This window comes from Bos grunniens, chromosome 4 (genome assembly GCF_055505025.1).
Source record: "Bos grunniens cultivar Pamir isolate PY7600 chromosome 4, Bosgru_T2T1.0, whole genome shotgun sequence".
NCBI lineage: Eukaryota > Metazoa > Chordata > Mammalia > Artiodactyla > Bovidae > Bos > Bos grunniens.
Window position 1 is genome coordinate 26,102,461 of NC_141168.1, and position 19,644 is coordinate 26,122,104.

A 19,644-nucleotide genomic window follows, 5' to 3' on the forward strand; every position below is an offset into this window, starting at 1 on the left:
AAAAATACAGACTATAAAAATGAAAAGTTTTCTAGTAAATGTGGAGAACATTTGTTCAACAAATATTTATTGAGTATCTGTATGTCAAGTACTTCTGAGGGTTTTGCAGACTGAATACCAAACCAAGTAGCCTCTGCTATCAGGGAATACAGTTTACTTTAGATTAAGCAATTCTATCCTGGATCCCTAAGTAATCCAGTTTTAATAAGAGGATACACTATCTTGCTAACTTAATATTTTTTCATTTATCAGTCTGTATTAAGCAGTGAGATCAGTTTTTTCCTTGTCTTTTTTTTTTTTTTGCTGAGCCATCACAGTGGGTTTCAGCTTATCTACATAAATTGAAGGGAAATGCTTCCCAAAAGATAACATGAAGGAAGGGTTATAAAATCTTTAGATCATCTTTCTGTAAAGACTGAAACACCGTTTCACCTTGCCTCATAAACTTATATATGTGTAAGTTTGTGTGTACTATATGTATAGTCAGCCTCATCCTTTTTATTTTTCAGAATGTTTGGTAGAAAAACATATTAAAATAAAAAATGAATGGTGTGTAATACATAAAAATTTTTAATCCCTATTTTGTATACCTGAAACTAATATATATATATTGTAAATCAACTATACCTTAATTTTAGAATATCAAAGATTATTTTAAAAACTCCAAGATGAAAATTCCTTAATGGGCCCTTAAAAAAAAGCATTTGAACTTCAGGCTACTGTATGTGAAAAAGACACAAATTTTTAAGTCACTGGAGTTGGAAGCATTGTACTTTGTCTGGCTGATACAGGGAAAGGCTGCCATCCTTACCCCAGCTCCCCTGTTTGGGGAGCTACCAAGCCATCCCCCTACCTCAACTTCCCAGTAACTTCTTAGGACTGACTCCCTACTCCACAGTCACACCTTAAGAGATCTGGAAGAAATGAATATAGATTCTTGCTTTGAAAAAAAGTTGAGATATATGCTACGTGTTTGTGGTGCTAGCCACTAAGGTGATATCGCAGACACCAGAATCACCAAGCCCAAGGAGGGAAGCCAAGTTCTAGGCGCTGAGGAGGCGATGTATCAAGAGGAGAGTCTTACGTTTGAGAAATTCTGCAAATGATCAGGAGCGGTGGCAGGTGGGAGAGGAGACAGGGTGCAGACAGTGTACTAGAGATGCTAGAAAGCGTGTGGCAGTGAGAAGTAAACTACTTCTGTCTCTAAAGGCAAAGTCTTTGCGATAAACTTCAATTAATAAAAATGCCCTGGGATTGGTGTTTGTTTTTTATCTTTAAATGATTCCGTTTAACGCAATTGTTTTCTTCCAATTTAGTTCAGGAGTGGGAGACCATATTTTGCTGTATAGAAAGCTTTGCCTGACTGTGACATCCATCTGGGAAAGCAGTGACCACCAGGATTATTCTATTTCATACTCAGGGTTATTGCTTTTGTAGATGAATGGATCCAACTAGCTAGACTATTGTACAAGCTGAATTCCTTACCACGGCGGGGTGCTGGGCATTTGGTTAGCAGCTGTGGCTGCTGCTTGCTCCTAAGGTATGAACAAATCACCCCACTGACGAGCTGAGCTCAGGGTGGTCTCATTAAAACAGATGCCACTTGGATACAACTTCACAGGACCTTGGAATGCAGGGAAGTTTAAGGGTCATCTAGTCCAACCACCCACACATTTCCACTGAGATCTGCAGGAACTAAATTACTTCTGCCCCAGCTTGAAAAGACAGACATGCCACATGCATCCCCACACGAGAGTCCATTCTGTTCCATGTACTCTCAGACTTTATTTGGTTGCCTGGGTAGGGCTGAAGAGGAGGAGGAAAAGAGTGCTGGAGGGCTGGGTCAGTAAAGATTATTCAACGTGTGCTCCATGATGGTCAGAACCCCCAGCCACGTCTCCTGGGCTGTGGGGATGATCTGGGAGGCTGGCAGCAGGAAGCCATAGCGCCCCGTGTCCCGGAGTTCAAAGGTGAAGGAGTACTTGATGCCTTGGTTGTAGGACCAGTCAATGCTGCCTCCACTGGCTTGGTCTGCGGCAGGAGCAGAACCGGCAGAACAAGGTCACTCACTTGAAAATATTTGCATGGGCCAAGCTAACAGTCCCAAGCCGAGAGCCTCATGCAGTGTCGACTGGAGTCAGCCTCTGCTACCTTCCGGCTCTTGACCAAGCAGCCTGGCTTCCTCCCAAGAAGCTCCCCTGAAAGACTGCAGTCCAAGAGGCCCAGAGAGGCAGACCAGCAATGGTTCTCCTCTCACTAGGGTGTGCAAGGAAGCTCCCATGATTTAGAAAGCCGCCTCCATCTAATAGTAGCTTGGGTCAAGCCCCCACATATTCCAGAGTTGCCCACTTGGGTAACCAGGATTGTCCCCCAGGGTCCTGCTCTGCAGGGGGAAAGTGCAAAGGGCCAGAGTCATAGCAGAAGCCCTCGGCTGTCTTTGGCAGACAGCTCTGCAGTAGATAAACAAAGCTCCTGAGGAACTGGGCTGGGGAGGAGGAGGTGGCTCCAGGTCAGAATTGAACCCCACAACACTCTGAACAAAGCAAAAACCTTTTCATTCAGGGTTGAAACAGTCTCCAAACAAACTCTAAACAGTCCAAAAACAAGGCCAGCCAGAGGTGAGATGGTGACCCCACTTGCCCCCCAAAACTGGGCAATTGGGGCAGGAAGTCAGACGTGTGTCCCTGTGCCCTGCTTCTTCAGGACTCTTCCCTGAAGAGTGAACCCCAAATTTGCTGTATCCCCCCAGGGCCCTACGGAACCTCCTCCACCCCCGACCCGTCTCTGCTGCAGCCAGTGAGTCTCTGCTCTTCCTGCTGTTCCCAAAGCACACCACCCCAGAGCACGTGGTAGGGACTTTGTTCTAGAAGATTTCTCTGCCTAGAATCTCTTCCTCAAATAGCCTCTTGGCTCCATCCCTCATTTCCTTCAACACTTGCCCAAATTTTGCTCTCACTGAGGCTCCTGCTTCCGTCCCACTTCTACCCCCATTACTTGAGTCCCCTCACCCTGTCCTGGGAGTTCTTTTTCTCCTTAGCATTGATCACTTAACACACAATATCATTTCCTTATTCATGTTTATTGTCTAGAATAAATTGTCTGTCCCTGACTAGAATAGAAGTCTGCTTATTTTATTCCCAACTGTATCTCAAGCACACAAAACAAGCCCTAGTGTATCATAGGTATCCAATAAACATTTGTTGACTTAATTCTATTTGATACATTGCATGGATAAGTAAGCTGAGCAAAGATAAAATATATTCTGTAATAGATGGGCATTGGAGGAGAAGTATTTTTTAAGTTGAATTTCTTGGGGGATCTACAAAGCCAGCAGAACTCTCTACCTGCTCCATGTATGAAGCTGGATTTAACCCCAAGATAAGGGGACAAGAGTTCTCAGAGGAACTGAAGTGTTCGTCTGAAGGTATCAAGGAAAGCAGAGTTCACGTCAGGAAAGGGCCCGCTGCCCACCAAGCCAACAGTCAGCCGGGGCCATTCTCCTTGTCCATGCTCCCCACATTGGGGCACCCCTGGCTACTTCCTCCGGGAGAGACACTCCCGTGGGCAGGAAAAGTCAACTGAGCTTCCTCCCAGGACCACCCACGAGACCGTGCACACTTACAAATTGTTGTGATGATGCTGCCATACTTGTAGCTGGTCCCATACAGAGACTTCAGGGCCTCAACAGCGGACTTAGCCACCTGATTCTGGAGAAAACGCCAAGCAAGATGACTTGTCACGGCCAGCAACCCCAGATCCCCCATAACCACAGTGCCAGGGTATCCTGGGGGCTGGCAGGGTGACCCAGGAGCACACGCCCTGCAGAAGCCCACCCCCAGCAGACAGCATGGAGCCCACTGGGCCTTGCAGGGTCAGTCTCAGGAACTCAGAAGCCCTATGATTCTGAGCTTATGGGCTGTCTGGCTGGTACGTCACTGCCCTTTGGTCATTCTGCAGCTCCAAGTGTGAACTTGTGGTCCTAGCTCAAAGTCCAGCCCTGCCCTTTGCTCTGTCATGTGACAAGAGTGACTGAAGCACTCTGTGCCTCAGCTTCCCAGGCGGAGAGTCTAATCAGCCTTGCTGGTCTTCCCAAGCCATCAGGGGTCCATGGGAGAAAGGGGTGCCAGGCACAGCGTAGGCCCTCGTGCCTTCAGCAGGTTTGATGGGCCCGCCCAAAGCTGCCTTTGGGATGCGAGGGCAAGCAGACCTCAGGTACATACCAGCTCAGTCTTGTCAGGGATTGATTGTGTTGTGTAGCCATAGGGATAGAGGAGGAGCTGGGAGTAGCTGTGGATGGAGAGGAAGGCCTTGAAGTTCCCATGGTCTTTCACAAAGTCCACGATGGACTTGACCTCCACTTCAGAATTGGCATACTTGCCATGATAAGTCTCCGAGCAGGGGCTGCTGCTGGCTCCTGCCTCTGTGGGAGGGGAGAGAGGAGAGCTGGCATTCTTTATACCTGAGTAGTTGGTTTCCAGGGGCTTCTGGTCTTTGCACGAGGTGAGATGTACGAGGCCTAACCCCCACCCTGGATAAGGAAAGGGCAGAGGCCTTTTATAACCTGGGGGTCCTGGGCCTCCCTCCCCAGCCAAACTTGGACAGAGCTGATGAACACACCCAGAGAGGTAAGAAGGGTCCTCATGTGAGACTGCTCCCTGCAGTGCAGTGACCATGGACGGAAGGGGCTGAAGTTAGACTAGAAAACCCCTGGATGGGTTTCAGACCTCAGATCCATTGGGAGGACTTTCCTTTTACTGGCAAGTAGGTCTCAGAGGCCACCTTCCTCACTGAGTACCTTGGAGGAGGGCCCGGCATTCCCCACGTGCCCCCATGGCAGGGGCAGGAGCAGGGTGGAGCAACATGACAAAGGATGGTAAAAAACCATTCTGGGGGTCCCGTCCCTGCTCCCCAAACCACACTGGGCCTTACTCCCAAAGCCGGCATCCCAGTTCCGGTTGGCGTCCACCCCAACACAGAGGGAGCTCGACGTGACAGATCGAGTCTTGCGCCACAATCGATTCTGAGAGAGGAAAATGGTTAGCCACCCCATAGGGGTCACAATCAACACAGAGCTTGGGTGTGGACACAGTAGGGGATCAGAAACCATTTACAACTGGTTTTCAGGGAGGAAGATCTGCAAAGGAGGCTCTTGGCTGAAGGAAAATGGAGGAGATGATAGGTGGCACTTGGCAGAGGGTTCTACTGGTGGAAAGTGAAGAAGGCATGTGGCATTCCCCCAACCCCATACATAGCTGATTGGTCGCAAGTTGTCCCATAGAAATAAAATAGAAGCAGGAAATAATTTCTGGGGAGTATGTCTCCACTGGGGACAGTTCTGTCCCCCACAAGCTGGAGATGTTTTCAGTTGTCTCATCTGGGGGCTTGAGGAGGTCAGAATGCTGTTTACGCAGGACAGCTCCCGACACACCAAGAATTATCTGCCCAAACTGTCAAGAATGCCAAGGTCAAGAACCCCTAGTCAAGGAGAAAAGGTCTGTTTGTCCTTCCCTCAACTTCTAGGGGCTGAGATTAGAGGAGAGTAGCTTGTGGGGCTCAGAGGACAGAGGCTTGCCCCGCTTCCCCCAAGAACAGGAGAAGGGCTATACCTGGCTGTGGGTGAAGGCAAAACCATCAGGGTTGGTGACAATCTCCAAGAATATGTCCATGCTGTCAAGAATGGCGGTGAAACTCGGGTCCTGGCCATAGTCTTCTGTGAACTGGGATCAGGGGGAGGGCGGTGTTAGGGAGCAGAGGGGCAGAGCAGGCCAGGCCATGCATCTGCTGCACTGGACCAATGGATGCCTGCCCTTAGCCTCCCTCTGCTTCCAGATGGGAGGCAGGGGCCAGGGCTCCTGTGGGCCGTGGATACCAATGCACCACCAGCTGAGAGCACCCTCACCTCCCCAGGCTCACCTTCTTTGCAAACCAGACCCCAGTGGCCTGGGTGATCCACTCCCTGGAATGGATGCCTAAGTCGATCCAGATGGCTGGACGGTTGCTTCCCCCAGTGCTGAACTGGATGAGAAGAACAGGAAATAGTTCAGCTGGGGCCCCATCTCGCCCCCCAGAAAGGGAGTGCACCCTAGGCTGTCTGGTCTCTGTACCCCAGGTTGAAGCTCCATCTGAGGGGCCATCACTCAGGTGGGAGACGGAGGTGGGTCTGGACAGGGATCCTGCAGAGCCTAGCTTCCTGCCCTCAGCTCAAGTGAAAGTGAAAGCTGCTCAGTTGTGTCCAACTCTTTGCGACCCCATGGACTGTAGCTTGCCAGGCTCCTCGGTCCATGGAATTCTCCAGGCCAGTATACTGGAGTGGGTAACCATTTCCTTTTCCAGAGGATCTTCCCGATCCAGGGATCAAACCCAGGTCTCCCGCATCGCAGGGAGATTCTTTACCGTCTGAGCCACCAAGGAAGCCCAAGAATACTGGAGTGGGTAGCGTGGGGCAAACATGACTTGGCCAGACTCCCGGGCCCCACCATGTTCCCAGGCCCACACATAGCTCTGTCGAAGGTCACGAGCAAAACATTTTATTTGGACTACCCAACTCTGGGATACTTTGCACAATGTGCCACCTTACTGGGAACAGGGGAGTCACCTAAAAGTTTAAATTGTGTGTACAGGTGTGTGTACACCTGTGCTACACACGGAGTCTGTATAACTGTGTTTTCTGTCACCCTGGGCTTATGCACAGATGCGGGCATCCATTCTTGAGGAAGTGCCCACATACATGCACTGGCATGCACCCATTACCTTCAGCACGTAGATGGGACGGCCTTCATAGCTGCTGCCAATCTGGAGTTTGCTGACAAGCTGTGGGTGCTCGGCCACCAGCAGGTCCATGAAGTCATAGATCTGAAGGGGCAGAGGAGGGAAGGCTGCCTTCATGGCTTCCGAAGGGAGCCTGGATGCCTCGCTTAGCAGCTCCCTGAGCGAGCCTGCTGTGAGCCCTGAATGTGGAGCAGCTGCAACCCAGAGCCTCCAGGCAGCGTGGAGACAGGGCAGAGGCCACACACATCCAGGCTGGCCCTGATGTGATCTGCCAGTCTGACCAAGAGCTTGGTGCTTGTGGGGAGCAGTGCCCTCCCGGGGTCCCTTACCTCATCCAGGGTGTGGTAGGTGGCGTAGTTAAATGTGTTGGTGCTGCGGGCCCGGCTCTGGGAGGCGAACATCTGCTCCTGCTCCTCGTCTAGCAGGGATTGCACGTCCTCGATCATGATCCTGTATCTGATGCCATGGGCTTCCAGGAAGACTTTAACAGCCTGGAGGCTGGGGAAGGGCACTCGGACGTCGATGGGGGAGCCTGGCTGGCCAGGGCCCCTCCAGAAGTCCAACTGGGGAAGACAAAAGCCACTGTCACTGCAGGCTGGGGAAGGACACCCATGGGAGGGAGCGTTGGCGCCACAATTTCCCATATAACTGAGGATAGGGCATGAATATGAGGGGAAGAGGATGAAGGGAACCCCTGGGCATGGCACAAAGTCGTCTGGTCAGGTGAATGGCCCAGGAAGCAGAGTGGAGGGGCTTGGAGGCAACAAGGGAGAGACAAGAACTAGAAGTTGGGACGGAGGAGGGTGGGGGAGGCCCTTTTGTTCAGATGCGCAAAGGCAGCAAGATTCCAGAATTGGGAGGTTTAAATCACATCCTAACAGGGATCATTGGTCCCATGGCTCATTCCTGGGTGGCTGGGGAGAAAGAGCCCAGGTCCCAGGTGGCCCCAGGTGGGTGGAGGTCTGGGGCAAGCCCGTCTGCTCTCAGAGGTACCCTGGGGCCTCAGGGCTGCTCCCACGTCCTCTGACCTGCAGGTGCTCCAGGTCCTCCAGCTCCTTCACCGTCTGCACCTCGGCCTCATCGGCGGCAGTGATTCGGAGCACCTGGTGGCTGGGCAGAGCGGGAGGGGAGGCTGAGGGCCTGAGCAGCTCCTACGGCCATGCACACTCCCCAGGCGGGAGCAGGGGGGCTGGGCCAAGCAGGGGAAGCACAGGGGATCCCAGCAATGGGAGGCCTAGGCTCCCTGGAACCTTCTAGACACTGCTGCTGTCACCGCCCCAGCTTAGACTCTTTCTCTCTCCAAAGACCGCCAGGCCTCCTCCTGCCTCCTCTTTTGAAAATTCCTCTTCAGGGCTCAGATTCTCCAGGGCTCACGAGGCTGTCCTGAGAGACTGGACCCTTTCTCAGCCCTGGTCCCCCGTCAGCCTGCCTTCTGGGATGTGCTAATTTGCTACCCTCTGGCCATCTTCCCATGTATCTCCCCCAGGCGCTGGCTGGCGGATGAATGCTCCCCCATCTCTCCTCTGAGCACCCCCTCCTCTCCATGCTCCTACCCCACAAAGTCCTCTTTGCCAAGGGCAGCCCCCAGCAGCACACTCAAAATCAGCAGCCCCTGCATGCTGCAGTCAGTTGGGAAGGTCAGCTGATGCGGAGAAGGTCCTGGGGCCTTTTAAACTCTCCCAGGACAGAGGTCTCCCAGCTAAGCCCAAGCGTAGTCCTTCTACTCACACCTGGGCCCTCTCCCACGGGCAGCGGGGAGGGGAGTTCCGGGCTCTGACACCGGCCCACCCTCCATGATAAAGTGGCAGGGAACAGGGCAGCTGGAGAGATAAGCCAGGCCTCAACCTCTGGCCATGAGGGCCCAGCCTGGGCCTGAGGGTCAGCTAGGGCTTGAGGCCTCCCAGCTGGAAGCCTGCTTGCCCACAGATCCTCCAGTCCTGTTACTGACCCGGCAATGGAGAAGAAGCCGGGACCCTGTAGCCTGGCCACACCAGCTGGGGCCTTGTGTGGGGTGTCCCCTTCTCCCACGTTCCCGAACGCCAGCTCTTTTGTTCCCACAAGAGAGCAAGCTGGGAGCCAGACTTGCTGGCTCCTCAACCACCCTGGTTTTGTCTAGGGTCGCCTGACCTGTAAGGGCACAGCCCTGGGAAGGAAACTTCCCAGCCCCACTCCCACCAGTCTCGGCGGCCTTGTGGGAATCAGGCCACAACACAGGAGCAGAAGCTCCCCTCCCTCCCTGCTGCTCCAGGGCTTTGGGAATCAAGGGTTGCCCTCGGTGGGAGCTGTAATCAGATGTCCTCTGAGCAGAAAGTGTGATGGTGGGAACCAGGGCCAGACCCCTGTGGGGACTGCACAGCATACAGGATGCTGACCTCACTGAAGAGACATCTAACACAAATCCACCCTAATCCGCAGGGGTCAAGCGGTTCCCTCGCGGCATCTGGGGGCCCTGGTCTGCGTCAGGGCCTCAGGCTCGGGCACTGATGAAACAGCCAAGGCGGCCCTTTCTGGTTTCCATCTGTTCCTTCTGCCTCTCCAGCCCACCCCCTACCTGGCCAAATTTCCTAGGCCAAGGCAGAGGGACCCATTGTGTTTACCGACAACTCTCCCGAACATAGCTCCGGGAAGGTGATAAAGCACTGAATTCATCCTCAACAGATGTTGAGCCTCCATGAAAACTGTTCCTTTCTATACTCTGGCAGCCTTGCCTGGCCTCCACACCCCAGGGAAATCTTACCTCCTCCCTGAAGCTTCCTCTGGCTTCTCTCCCACCTCTCTGTCCCATCTCTGAATGAATGCTCATCTCTTTGCTCATTCATCCTTCTGGGCCTGGTCCTCCGCTCCACCCTGATATGATGCCCAAGATAGATGGGCCCCTGATCTCATGGAACTTGGTCTGATGGGGCACACAGAAGTAACCAACTTGCTTGTATTCTCTCAAGTTTTCCAAGATGCTTTCAGTCACCGAGACAGAATTAAACACGCATGACATTCATGGGGAGACATACCCATGAGAGATAAAGGGGAGGGGGAGAAGAGCCTTCACTCGCTGCAGAACTGACATCTGGGAGAGGAGCAGAAGGCAGATTGGGTGGGAGGAATTCAGGCAGCAGCACAGTTCTGAGGACATTTCAGCCAGGCCGACGCGGAACCTTGGAGCCAACACGGCAGCTCAGGGAATCCTGTCTCCAACAGGAACGCTGGTACTAGAGCTGTGCTGTGCTCAGTCACCAGCTGAGAACAGCCCAGGGGACACGTGGGCCTCATCACACCACAGCGATGGGACCATCGGGCCACTAGGCTCCCCAATGACTTGTTAGGATGCTGACAGAGATCTAGTGGGAAAGACAGAAACAACCAGCCAACGTGTTGGTTCTCCAATAGGTCTCCAAGAAGTTGTCATCAAGATAGGATGAAATATGCAAGACACTCCTTGGGCCGCTCTCCTTGCTATAGGAGACCTGAGCATCGCATTTTCCATAATGTGGTGTGAAAGGCACCAGGAGGGCTGTGGACTCAGAACTGTGGACCCAGCCAAGAGTGTCCAGCAAAGACTTTACCAAGAAAGTGAAATCTGACCTGGGTCTTGATGACTGGATTTTGCCAGGTAGGGCAGGGAAGTGATGTTTATCACACTGTTTGGTGCTTGAACACAAACACACATTTATTTCTCCTTAATCATTCCTAAAGTGTTATTTCTGTCTCCCCAGTGAGACTATACACTTCCTGATACCAGGAACCATGTCTCACCCATCCCTCATAGTCCCCCTCATCTCCTAAGTATCCTACAGGGCTCTCAAGATGTTCTAATCGGACCCCCACCCCCCCACCCCCGCCCCAGGAAAGGTTTTGTAGAGCCTTTCTTTAGTTTGCATTATGAAAACAATATTTCTCTTTTTAAGTCAAAAGCTGCCCTATAGTTTTTAATGTTTCATGCACACTACCCATGTTGAAGGGGGTGCTGGCTAATTCTTGGTCTTTTGTGAATTCCCTTCAGAAAAGACAAGCCCGTTGGAAAGGGGGGAGCAGTAAGGGAGGGTGCCACAAGCCGAAATTAGGGTCAGCACTGAGCAGCAAGCTGAGAGCACAGTGGCAGAGGAATGTGGGTCTCAGATAGAGGTTAAGCCTAATTTCTGGGGTCCCTCCAAATGCTGAACATTGCCTTTTGGTAAAGACCAATTTGCTGGACTGGAACCCGGGGCAGAGAGCCACAGCTCTGCCTTTCTACCCACGGGCACGTTTCACATCAGTCCAGAGTGAGGGCAAAGATGAGGGCCATTGGGCTGAAAGCTGGGGGAACAGGCAGAGCACCAAGACCTGGTCACATGAGAAAGAAAACAGGCTGGCATCTAGACTCAAGGACAAGCCACTGGGCAAGTGCCCGAGTGCAAACAGACGGCCCTGCTGTCACCACATCGACCGGCATTCAGTGCACTCAGTGTTCCTCCTTCCTGCTGCTGAGCTGGCTGAGCAAACCCAGAGTGTATGTGGGTGCCACCCCTCAGCAAATCACCCCATTCCCAGCTTAGGAATAAGGTCTAAGATTGAAAGTGAAATGAAAGTCATTCAGTCGTGTCTGACTCTGCAAATTCTCCAGGCCAGAATACTGGAGTGGGCAGCCTTTGCCTTCTCCAGGGAATCATCCCAATCCAGGAATCGAACCCAGGTCTCCCACATTGCAGGCAGATTCTTTACCAGCTGAGCCACAAAGGAAGCCCAAATTCTAAGATTGGTCTAAGACAGTCTTCAAAGAATCTCATTCTATTTTGCAAGTGATTGGTTAGAGGTAGGCATGTGACCCAGTTTCGTCAATGAGATATGAGGGGAAACCAGCAAGGAAACTTCTAGAAAACATTTCCCCATTCTTGAGAAGGAGATACCTTTCTCTGGACATTGTCCAGTCTGTTGCCCCACCTTTGGACTGTATAATATGAAAGAATATACATTTTGTTTTTATTAATTGGGATTTCTGTTGTTCCTGTAAAAAGCATTCTAACTGATGCACTGACTAAGGTAAGCATACAGGTATTTTTAAAGTACCTGTATTGTCAGAAGACAATAAATTTTAGCCCAGGAGAGTCTTTATGGGAAATGGAGAAAGACAGCCCTCCCGCTCTGGACAGACATCATTCCTTGTCCTAAGCAGAATACCTTTCTGCAGTGCACAAGCTGGACAAACATCCATGGCAGCCCTGTTGCCAGAAAACACCCAAGCATGGTCAATAGGAGCTCTAAGACAATGCTTAGAGATCCCCACAGCAAAACCTAGAAAATGGGTTGCTAAAGCAGCATAAGGAGACACAGTCCCCCATGTCCACTTTAGAGATCAAAGGGGGCCAGTGACAAGGGAGATCTTGGAAGAGAAGACAATGGGTGCAGTCAGAGTGGCTAGGTGCAGTAAATGCATGAGACAGCAGCTGTCTCCCTTTGGCAGGTGTGTTTAAGGCTGTACGTGCTAACACAGTGTGCATGGGAAGAGACATCTATGGGAATCTGGGGCAGCCAAGTGGTGGACTGTAAAGGACATCTCTTATTTGCCCACCCAGTATCCTCCTCCTGCTGATAACAGCACCTTCATTTTCCCCGAAGGTCCACCCTTCCCAACTCTGAGGTCACGTGACTCAGGTGGACAGAGCCACCCTGCCCCCACCCCAGCTTTAGGGATGAGCCAACAAATTCTACTTCTTTCCCACAAGCTTTTTCAGGTTGGTTTTCTGTCACACGTGATTGAAAAATGTATCTAGCTATAAAATAGATAACTAATAAAAACCCACTGTAAGCACAGGGAACCTTGCCCAATACTCTGCAATGGTCTATACTGGGAAGAATCTAACAAGAGTGGAGAGAGAGAGATATATATATATAGATTCACTTTTCTGTGTACCCGAAACTAACACAACATTGTAAATCAACTATACTCCAATAAATTTTGGTTTTAAAAAAGAACCCACCTAATACAGACACTGTCTAACTTCAGAAGAGAGAAAAATGGGACAGCAATGCTTTGTACAGTGATTGCCACAAACCAGCATATGATTTAGGGCAGGTGCCTGCACATCCCTGGACCTCAGTTTCTTCATCTACGAAATGAGGGAGTTGGTCAAAATGATCTCCACAGTCCCTTACAGCTGTGACCCTTTATGATTCTAGGACATTTATATTTTTGCCCTGGGCAGAGTGGAGAGAGGTCTGCCAGATTTGTGGCAAGGTCAGAATAGAGACAGAGGGGCCCTGGAGTTCTCAGTGGGTAAGTGCTCCCAGGGCAGTGTAGGTTGAGAGGGACCACGTCCTGCTAAGGTTGTATTAGGGAGGGCGGTCTTGGTGGGAGGCACGGAAGACAAGGAGAAAAAGGTCCATCAGCAGCCCTCCTTGAATTCTACTTTCATAACTGAGTGCCCAGTAGAGACTATTTGTTTGCTTTCACGTTATGGAGCTATCACTTTAACATAGCTAGCAGTGTTCATCCTTAGAATGGAGGCAGAAATTTTCTTTGGAAGAAGAGTCACCTGCAGAAAGAAGCACTCCAGTGGGTCTTTAGGAAAAATCAGAAGAAAAAAAAAAGTCAAAATCAGAGCCCAAATCTCAGAACAGAGATGCAGAAGAGAGCAACATTGAGCGGGGGTGCCCCAAGTGCACAAGGAAAAATGTTCCTGACCCAGCCTGAAAGAGGAGCTGGGGAGCACTTGGGGGTGCATTCCTATCCTTAGCGGGCAGGATGGGCTGCCCCAGCAAAATAGGAACAGGCAGAGGAAACCACCTCTGAATTCCAGTGGCAGCAATCTCCAGCATCCAATTTAGGTGTTTTATTTTCTACATTGCATTTCCCTTCTGTGTTCCCAAGGAAAATTTCGTGAGACGTTACCCCTGGTTTTGACTCTGTTTGGGGGAATTCAGGGAGGTGGGCTGATGGGTAAGGAGGTGAGGTGCAGATGGAGAATCACAGAACTTGGTGAAGCTAGTTAGTTAGGACAGAGCAAGAGGCCGAGTGCAGACCCCGGGGAGAGGTTAGCAATGGACAAACGAATAGATTTGCAACCCTGTCATCATTCCCAAGGATGGCCCTGCATCCTGGAGGATGGACCCTCCAAAGGCAAACAGGCTGGAGCTGTTATTCAGGACACACACCCCACCAGCAAGAGGAACATGGCCTCGTTCGTCAAGCGCTGACAGGTCCCACGTCAGCTGGGTTCTCCCTCAGTTTGTACTGTGTGGCTGCCTGGGCCTTCTTATTTTTCTAGGGAAGCTTTTAAAATTTTTACTTTATCTTTCAGTAAAGTCATTTTCTCTCTGACCCTGTCGGGGCCATGCAGAGGTGAGAGGGAGGAGGAGGGGGAAGTGGACAGCACCTCGCTGGACTCCCAGGACCCCAGCCATTAGCCCATCACCCTCGGCCCCTGCCGCCCGCGCTGCCCTCACACAGGACTCTTTCACATTCCAAACTGCCTGCCTAGTTTGTTTTTCTAAGAAAGCAATAACCACAGCACATTCACTGTGGTTCTTTATAGCTCTCCATATGTATAATCGCTCTTTCTCCCTTCAGTTTTTCCAATGTTTTTTTTCTTTCAAATAAATGCTCATAAATTTTTCTGGTGAAAAGGATGAAAAACATACCAAAAAAGGACAGTCTGTTGGGAGAAAAAAAACAAGCAGAATGCAGGGGGGAAAAAGTCTTGTTTAGTATTATATACCTAAGAAATGGGGCGGCGGGGGGTGGGGGGCAGTTCAAGCTTTATGAAAAAGAGATTATTCTGTAATAGCTCCCAAACTTGCATGTCTAAGTCTTGAGCTTTTACTTGATAAACCTAAACCGCACCCCAGGCCCCGCCGCCATCACACCCTGGGCTTGCTAGAAGAGACCCCTCAGTCCCGGGGGACGGTCCCTGGCTTCTCTCAGCCATTAGGGTTATGTGGGGCCTTGCATAAGTCGGATGATCCAAAGGCCTCCAGTCTTTATAACAGCAAAGTGTTGGATTAGAAACTTTCAAAGGACTCCTTAAGCTGGAAAGTTCTATGGCTTTATGATTCAGTCAGTCACTTGATGAGCTAGAGCAAAGAAATGGATTCAGAGGTCCCTGAAAATCCTCTGCCCTCTCAGAGAAGCTGCAGCAGAGTCTGCCGGCTGCCTTTCCAATATCCATACTCCCCTTCCTCCTTGCCAGCAGAGCTCCAAGTCTGGGGGGAGGGTCAGCAATGTGACCAGCTAGGAAGCAACTTTCCAGCCTCTCTTGCAGGTGGGCCTGGCCACCTGACTGTCCCAGCCAATAAGACGTACATTTAAGTTCATGGACAGTCATCTCAGCCCCTTACCCTTCCTGTCTGGAATTCAGTCATATGATGGCGACAGACTAGCGGTCAAGAGGATCGCAGAGTGGCAAAACAGAACAGGCCAGAGGGGTCAGGGTCCCCAACGCATCATGGACACACTGAACTAGCCCTGGACTGCCCACCTCAGATGACTTGTTAAGAGAAACAAAACCTTCATCTGGTTAAGCCACAGTAAGATGGGTTTGGAGAAGGAAATGGCAACCCACTCCAGTACTCTTGCCTAGAGAATTTCGTGGACAGAAGAGCTTGGTGGGCTGCTGTCCACGGGGTCGCATAGAGTCAGACACGACTGAAGCGACTTAGCATGCATGTATGCATTAGAGAAGGCAATGGCAACCCACTCCAGTATTCTTGCCTGGAGAATCCCAGGGACAGGGGAGCCTGGTGGGCTGCCGTCTATGGGGTCGCACAGAGTTGAACACAACTGAAGCGACTTAGCAGCAGCAGCAGCAGCAAGATGGGTTTCTGTCACCTATGCTAAACCCACACTAGGCGGAGGAGAAGAAACACCCCTTCAATACTGAGTACCTACTGTGTGCCTGACAGGAGCCGAGCGAGAGGGAATAACCCAGACAGGGTCAGTACCCTCATAGGCTCTCAAATAGCAGTAGACAGAACCACAGATAAAGAAGTCAATTAGTATCACTGCTGTCAAAGAAATTAATCAGTTCAGTTTAGTCACTCAGTCGTGTCTGACTCTTTGCAACCCCATGGACTGCAGCACGCCAGGCCTCCCTGTCCATCACCAACTCCCGGAGTTTACCCAAAGAAATAAATAAGGTTTGAGAAAAGGAAATGATAGACCTACTTCTAGTGGGTGGTCTGAGAAGGACTAGTGAGGAAATTATACTGAAGGGGAAATCTTAAGGAGCGGGACACATGAAGGAAGACGAAGAGGACACAATATTGCAGATGAGGAGGAGCAACACGTGCAAGGCCTCTAGTTGGGAAGGAGCTGAAGGAACAGAGAGAAAACTGGAGAGGCTGGGCTGATGAATAAGGCATTAAAACAAAGGTGAGACATGGCTGGCCACCTCGCAGGGCCAGCCAAGCAATACCTTGGGTGGGTTTTAAGTCACTGAAGGATTTTTAAGGGGAAAGTTACCTTTTAAGAAGACCACCCTCTGGAAAGCCGTTTCAGCTTCAACTTCAGAGGGCCTGTTGGCTGCACAGAGATCTTGCCAACGTGGCTGTGAGAATGAGTTCCTGGCCCTGGTCCTGAAGAGCTTCGAGCATGACTAGGGTGACCTGCAGGCCTGTCCCAGGCCTGCCACTCAGTAGCTGTGTGCCTTTTAAAAGCCAACGTCCAGTCTGAGTCTGAGCTTCCTCTTCTGGAAAATGAAAGACAGTACTAGCCTACCTCTTGGAGCTGTGAGGAGGCAATGGGTTGAATCCCTGGAAACATTCCTGGTGTGTAGTGTGTGCCAGAAGACAGTTGATTATTTTCACGGTTACTGGGAAGCCCATCAGAGTCCATATCTGCGGCCTCTAGGACAGTGCTTCTCTGACTAGGCTTTAGCATCACCTGGGTCCCCTCCTCAGAGATCCTGATTCAGGAGGGCTGGGGTGGCCGGAGAACCTGCCGTTCCAACAAGCTCCCAGGTGATGCTGATCCTTGTGGTCTGCAGACTACGCTGCACTAGGCTAGGGTCAAGGCAGCCCCTGGGAATATTCTGGAGAAGGGTGACTGGCTCCCCAGTGTTGTAGCCACCTTCGGCCCTAATAGCAGCAGAGAGTAGGAGGCCCAAAGCCCCAGGAGTCCCTGGGAGACTTGAACATGCTCCTTCAAGTCAGGGGAGTCAGGGGAGCAGGGATCAGAGGTCCTCAGCCTTTAAGAAACCTCAGATCTTCCGGGCAAGATGGTAAAAAGGTGAATTGGGGGCCCACCCCAGAGAGTCTGTTTCAGTCTGGGGGTGGAATCTAGCCACCTTTATGTTAAATGACTCCCTACAGACTCTGCCCTGGGCCACACTAAGACAAACGGTGACACGGTGGGTTTGGAGTTGGACAAACCCAAGTTCAGATCTCCAACTTTCCATCTGCGTGGCCTTTGATGACCTTTAAAACCTCTCCAAATCACGCTCTCCTTATCTGAGCTTATTAATGAGTCTATACACCAGGAATATCCTCCCCTCAAGGCTGAAATAAAAATATTTGTGCAAAGGGCATAAAAGTTATAATCACAGACTCCAGTGTGCAAAAGTATGACTTGCTTTATTTATCTATAGCTTATATTAACTTAGCCCACAGCCTCGGGTTTCTGTTAATAGCAGAAAAATTCAGCTTGGAAATTCTAGGCCGCTTCCAGCTTTGAAAAAAAAAAAAACACACAAAAACTCAAGTCTCTTTAGGGGAACTCTAGCCCGAGTCAGGACTCTTTCCTCCTCTGTCGCTGGCCTTTTTCCTGGAGATGATCTAGATATAGCTGGCCCTGGACACAGGCATGCCCACCATGCCATCATGGCCACTGGCTGCATGGCCCATCAGCTCAGCCTTCTTGCCTCTACCTTAGGCCTTCTCACTTGCCAACCTTCTCATTTCTTTGCTCAGAGCTCTCAACAGCTGCATTACTGATGTGTACCCAGCCATATGGCTGCCTCTAACCACCTGTCCAGACCCCCTATCAGCCACTGTTAATCTTTGGCTCAGGCGCCATATTGGACATGGCCCGTACCTAGAGCTTTGATCACCACTGATGCTCTCTTTCCACTAACTGGTCCAGCTTCTGTCTTCTTCTACAGGTTGGGTGGGAAGCAGAACTTGCTCTTATTCCCACCATACCCCCTTTTCTTCCCTGTCTGTAAAACCCTGCATTCTTTGTGTCCTGCAGGGGCTGACTCATGGGTACCCACAATTCTGTTTTTTTTTTTTCTATTTTATATTGGAGTTGTGAAAGTTTCAGTGGCACAGCAAAGTGACTCAGCCATACACATACATGTATCCATTCTCTGGTACCCACAATCCTTTAGCAACAACAACAAAAGTCTGGCCCTTGTAAATGAAGGTCTTGCTTTCTGCCTCAGACTTACACAACCCCACTCAGCTCTCTAGTTGACCTCCTCTTCTTGGTGGTACCTGCTTGCCCCTGAAGGCAGGGCAAACAGACCCACTATCCCTGCTCCCTAGTGATGGGGTAACGCAAAAGGGACAAAGCAGCCTGAGGATGGTAGAAGGCAGCTCATCTGTGTCTTAGAGTCTCTCCTTGAGATAAAGTGCTTTCTTAGTAAATGGCCTTGCCTGGACTAACTTCTTAGTGCATGACGACTGTGGTGAGGAACAAGAGGATCTCTCTCTCTCTGGATGTACAGCGCTTTGCTATACTGGCTCTGACTGGCTGAAACTCTGCTCCCAAGACCAAGGGAGCATCTGAGGGTGCCCAGGAAGAGTAGGTCACAAACCAGTGACTTGTTCAGTTTTGTTATCCAGGTGACGAAATGGGGGACTCTGAACAGGTCACTCCAAAATGGGCAACTCCTCCCTACCCAGGATGGGAAATGTGGCAGGAAGAGGAGGTCACCTGTCTGTACCCACCTCTCACTCAGGGTGCCAGAAACGCCGCCCCTGGAGATCCACTCCTTCAGATCAAACACTGCCCCTTCCAGGGTCCTCTTAACATTTAAGTGCCAAAGGGATGATGTGGATATTAGTAGCTCCAAGGAGTGTGTTATCTGTTTGGGGCCCCGAGACCATTATAAGAGGAGAAAAGGGAATGCCTGCTAGTCTTGCCTTTCTCCTGGGTACCTAGAAGGCCAAGAGGCATTTTCAAGGCCCCTGTACCTTCCTGAACCCAAAGGGGTGTCAGCCAGCACCAGAAGCTACCAAGCCTCTTCAAATTTGTTTTTATTTCCTAAGGAGTCAGGGCAGGGATGGGGAAGGGATCCATAACTTGGGTTTCAGGAGGAGCCCAGGCCTCGGAAAAGAAAACCACTCCTCTGGCTCTCCCCTCAGCAGTTCTGTCAGTAGGGATGATGCAGTGTGTGCTCCATGATGGTCCGAATGGCCATCCATGTCTCCTGGGCCGTGGGGATGATCTGCGTGGCTGGCAGCAGGAAGCCGTAGCGCCCCGTGTCCCGGAGCTCGAAGCTGAAGGAGTACTTGATGCCACTGTCATAGGCCCAGTCAACTGTGATCCCGCTGGCCACATCTGGGGACAAAAGGAAGAACAGGGTGTGGTCACAAGGCACAGAGGCTTCCTGCAAAGACAGTGTGCCTTGGAGACCAAACCCCCACCCATCCCAGACCACACCCAGCTTCCTGGCCCGGGCTTCAACCCGGGCCACACCCTGCTCACCCAGTGCATGCTCTGCTCTAGCAAAATGAAAGCTCCTGGAGGCCACCAGACTTGGGATATTTACGCCTATGGGGCATCGCAGTGAGCCAGCCGTCAGGAGCTGTGCACTAATTAACGCTTCAGAGAAGTGGGTGCTGGGTCTAGGTACCACCATTCACCCTCGTACTCAGATGTGGAAATCAGCTCTGGCCCAGCCCCGCTGGATCTGTGGCACAGCCCTGTGGCCAACCAGGCCTGCCAGCCAGCAGAGCCTGCACCTG

The 19,644-nt window shown here is 51.1% G+C and overlaps 2 protein-coding genes across 11 annotated transcripts in view; both read right to left on the bottom strand.

Moving 5' to 3' along the window:
• Positions 1–1,765: 1,765 nt before the first annotated feature.
• On the bottom strand, positions 1,766–16,339 carry CPA1 (carboxypeptidase A1). 2 transcript variants are annotated; one of them, XM_086395660.1, is made up of 10 exons: positions 16,199–16,339; positions 7,797–7,878; positions 7,098–7,331; positions 6,751–6,852; positions 5,914–6,015; positions 5,607–5,717; positions 4,930–5,020; positions 4,221–4,420; positions 3,623–3,707; positions 1,766–2,031 (listed from the first exon to the last, which is right to left on the bottom strand). In XM_086395660.1, exons 3-10 carry the CDS (start codon positions 7,212–7,214, stop codon positions 1,844–1,846), a joined length of 996 nt encoding a protein of 331 aa, XP_086251786.1. In that variant the 5' UTR covers positions 7,215–7,331; positions 7,797–7,878; positions 16,199–16,339; the 3' UTR covers positions 1,766–1,843. The 2 variants fall into 2 exon arrangements, with proteins under 2 accessions (XP_086251786.1, XP_086251785.1); XM_086395659.1 differs by lacking the exon at positions 16,199–16,339 and adding an exon at positions 8,322–8,537.
• Positions 16,340–18,915: 2,576 nt separating this feature from the next.
• Positions 18,916–19,644, bottom strand: part of LOC147373809 (carboxypeptidase A5) — a 91,764-nt gene continuing 91,035 nt past the window's right edge. For all 9 annotated transcript variants that reach the window (XM_086395642.1, XM_086395646.1, XM_086395644.1 and 6 more), the window contains one exon: positions 18,916–19,237. In XM_086395642.1, the coding sequence (XP_086251768.1) occupies positions 18,941–19,237 (297 nt within the window). In that variant the 3' untranslated portion in view covers positions 18,916–18,940. The remainder of the gene's footprint in view (positions 19,238–19,644) is intronic.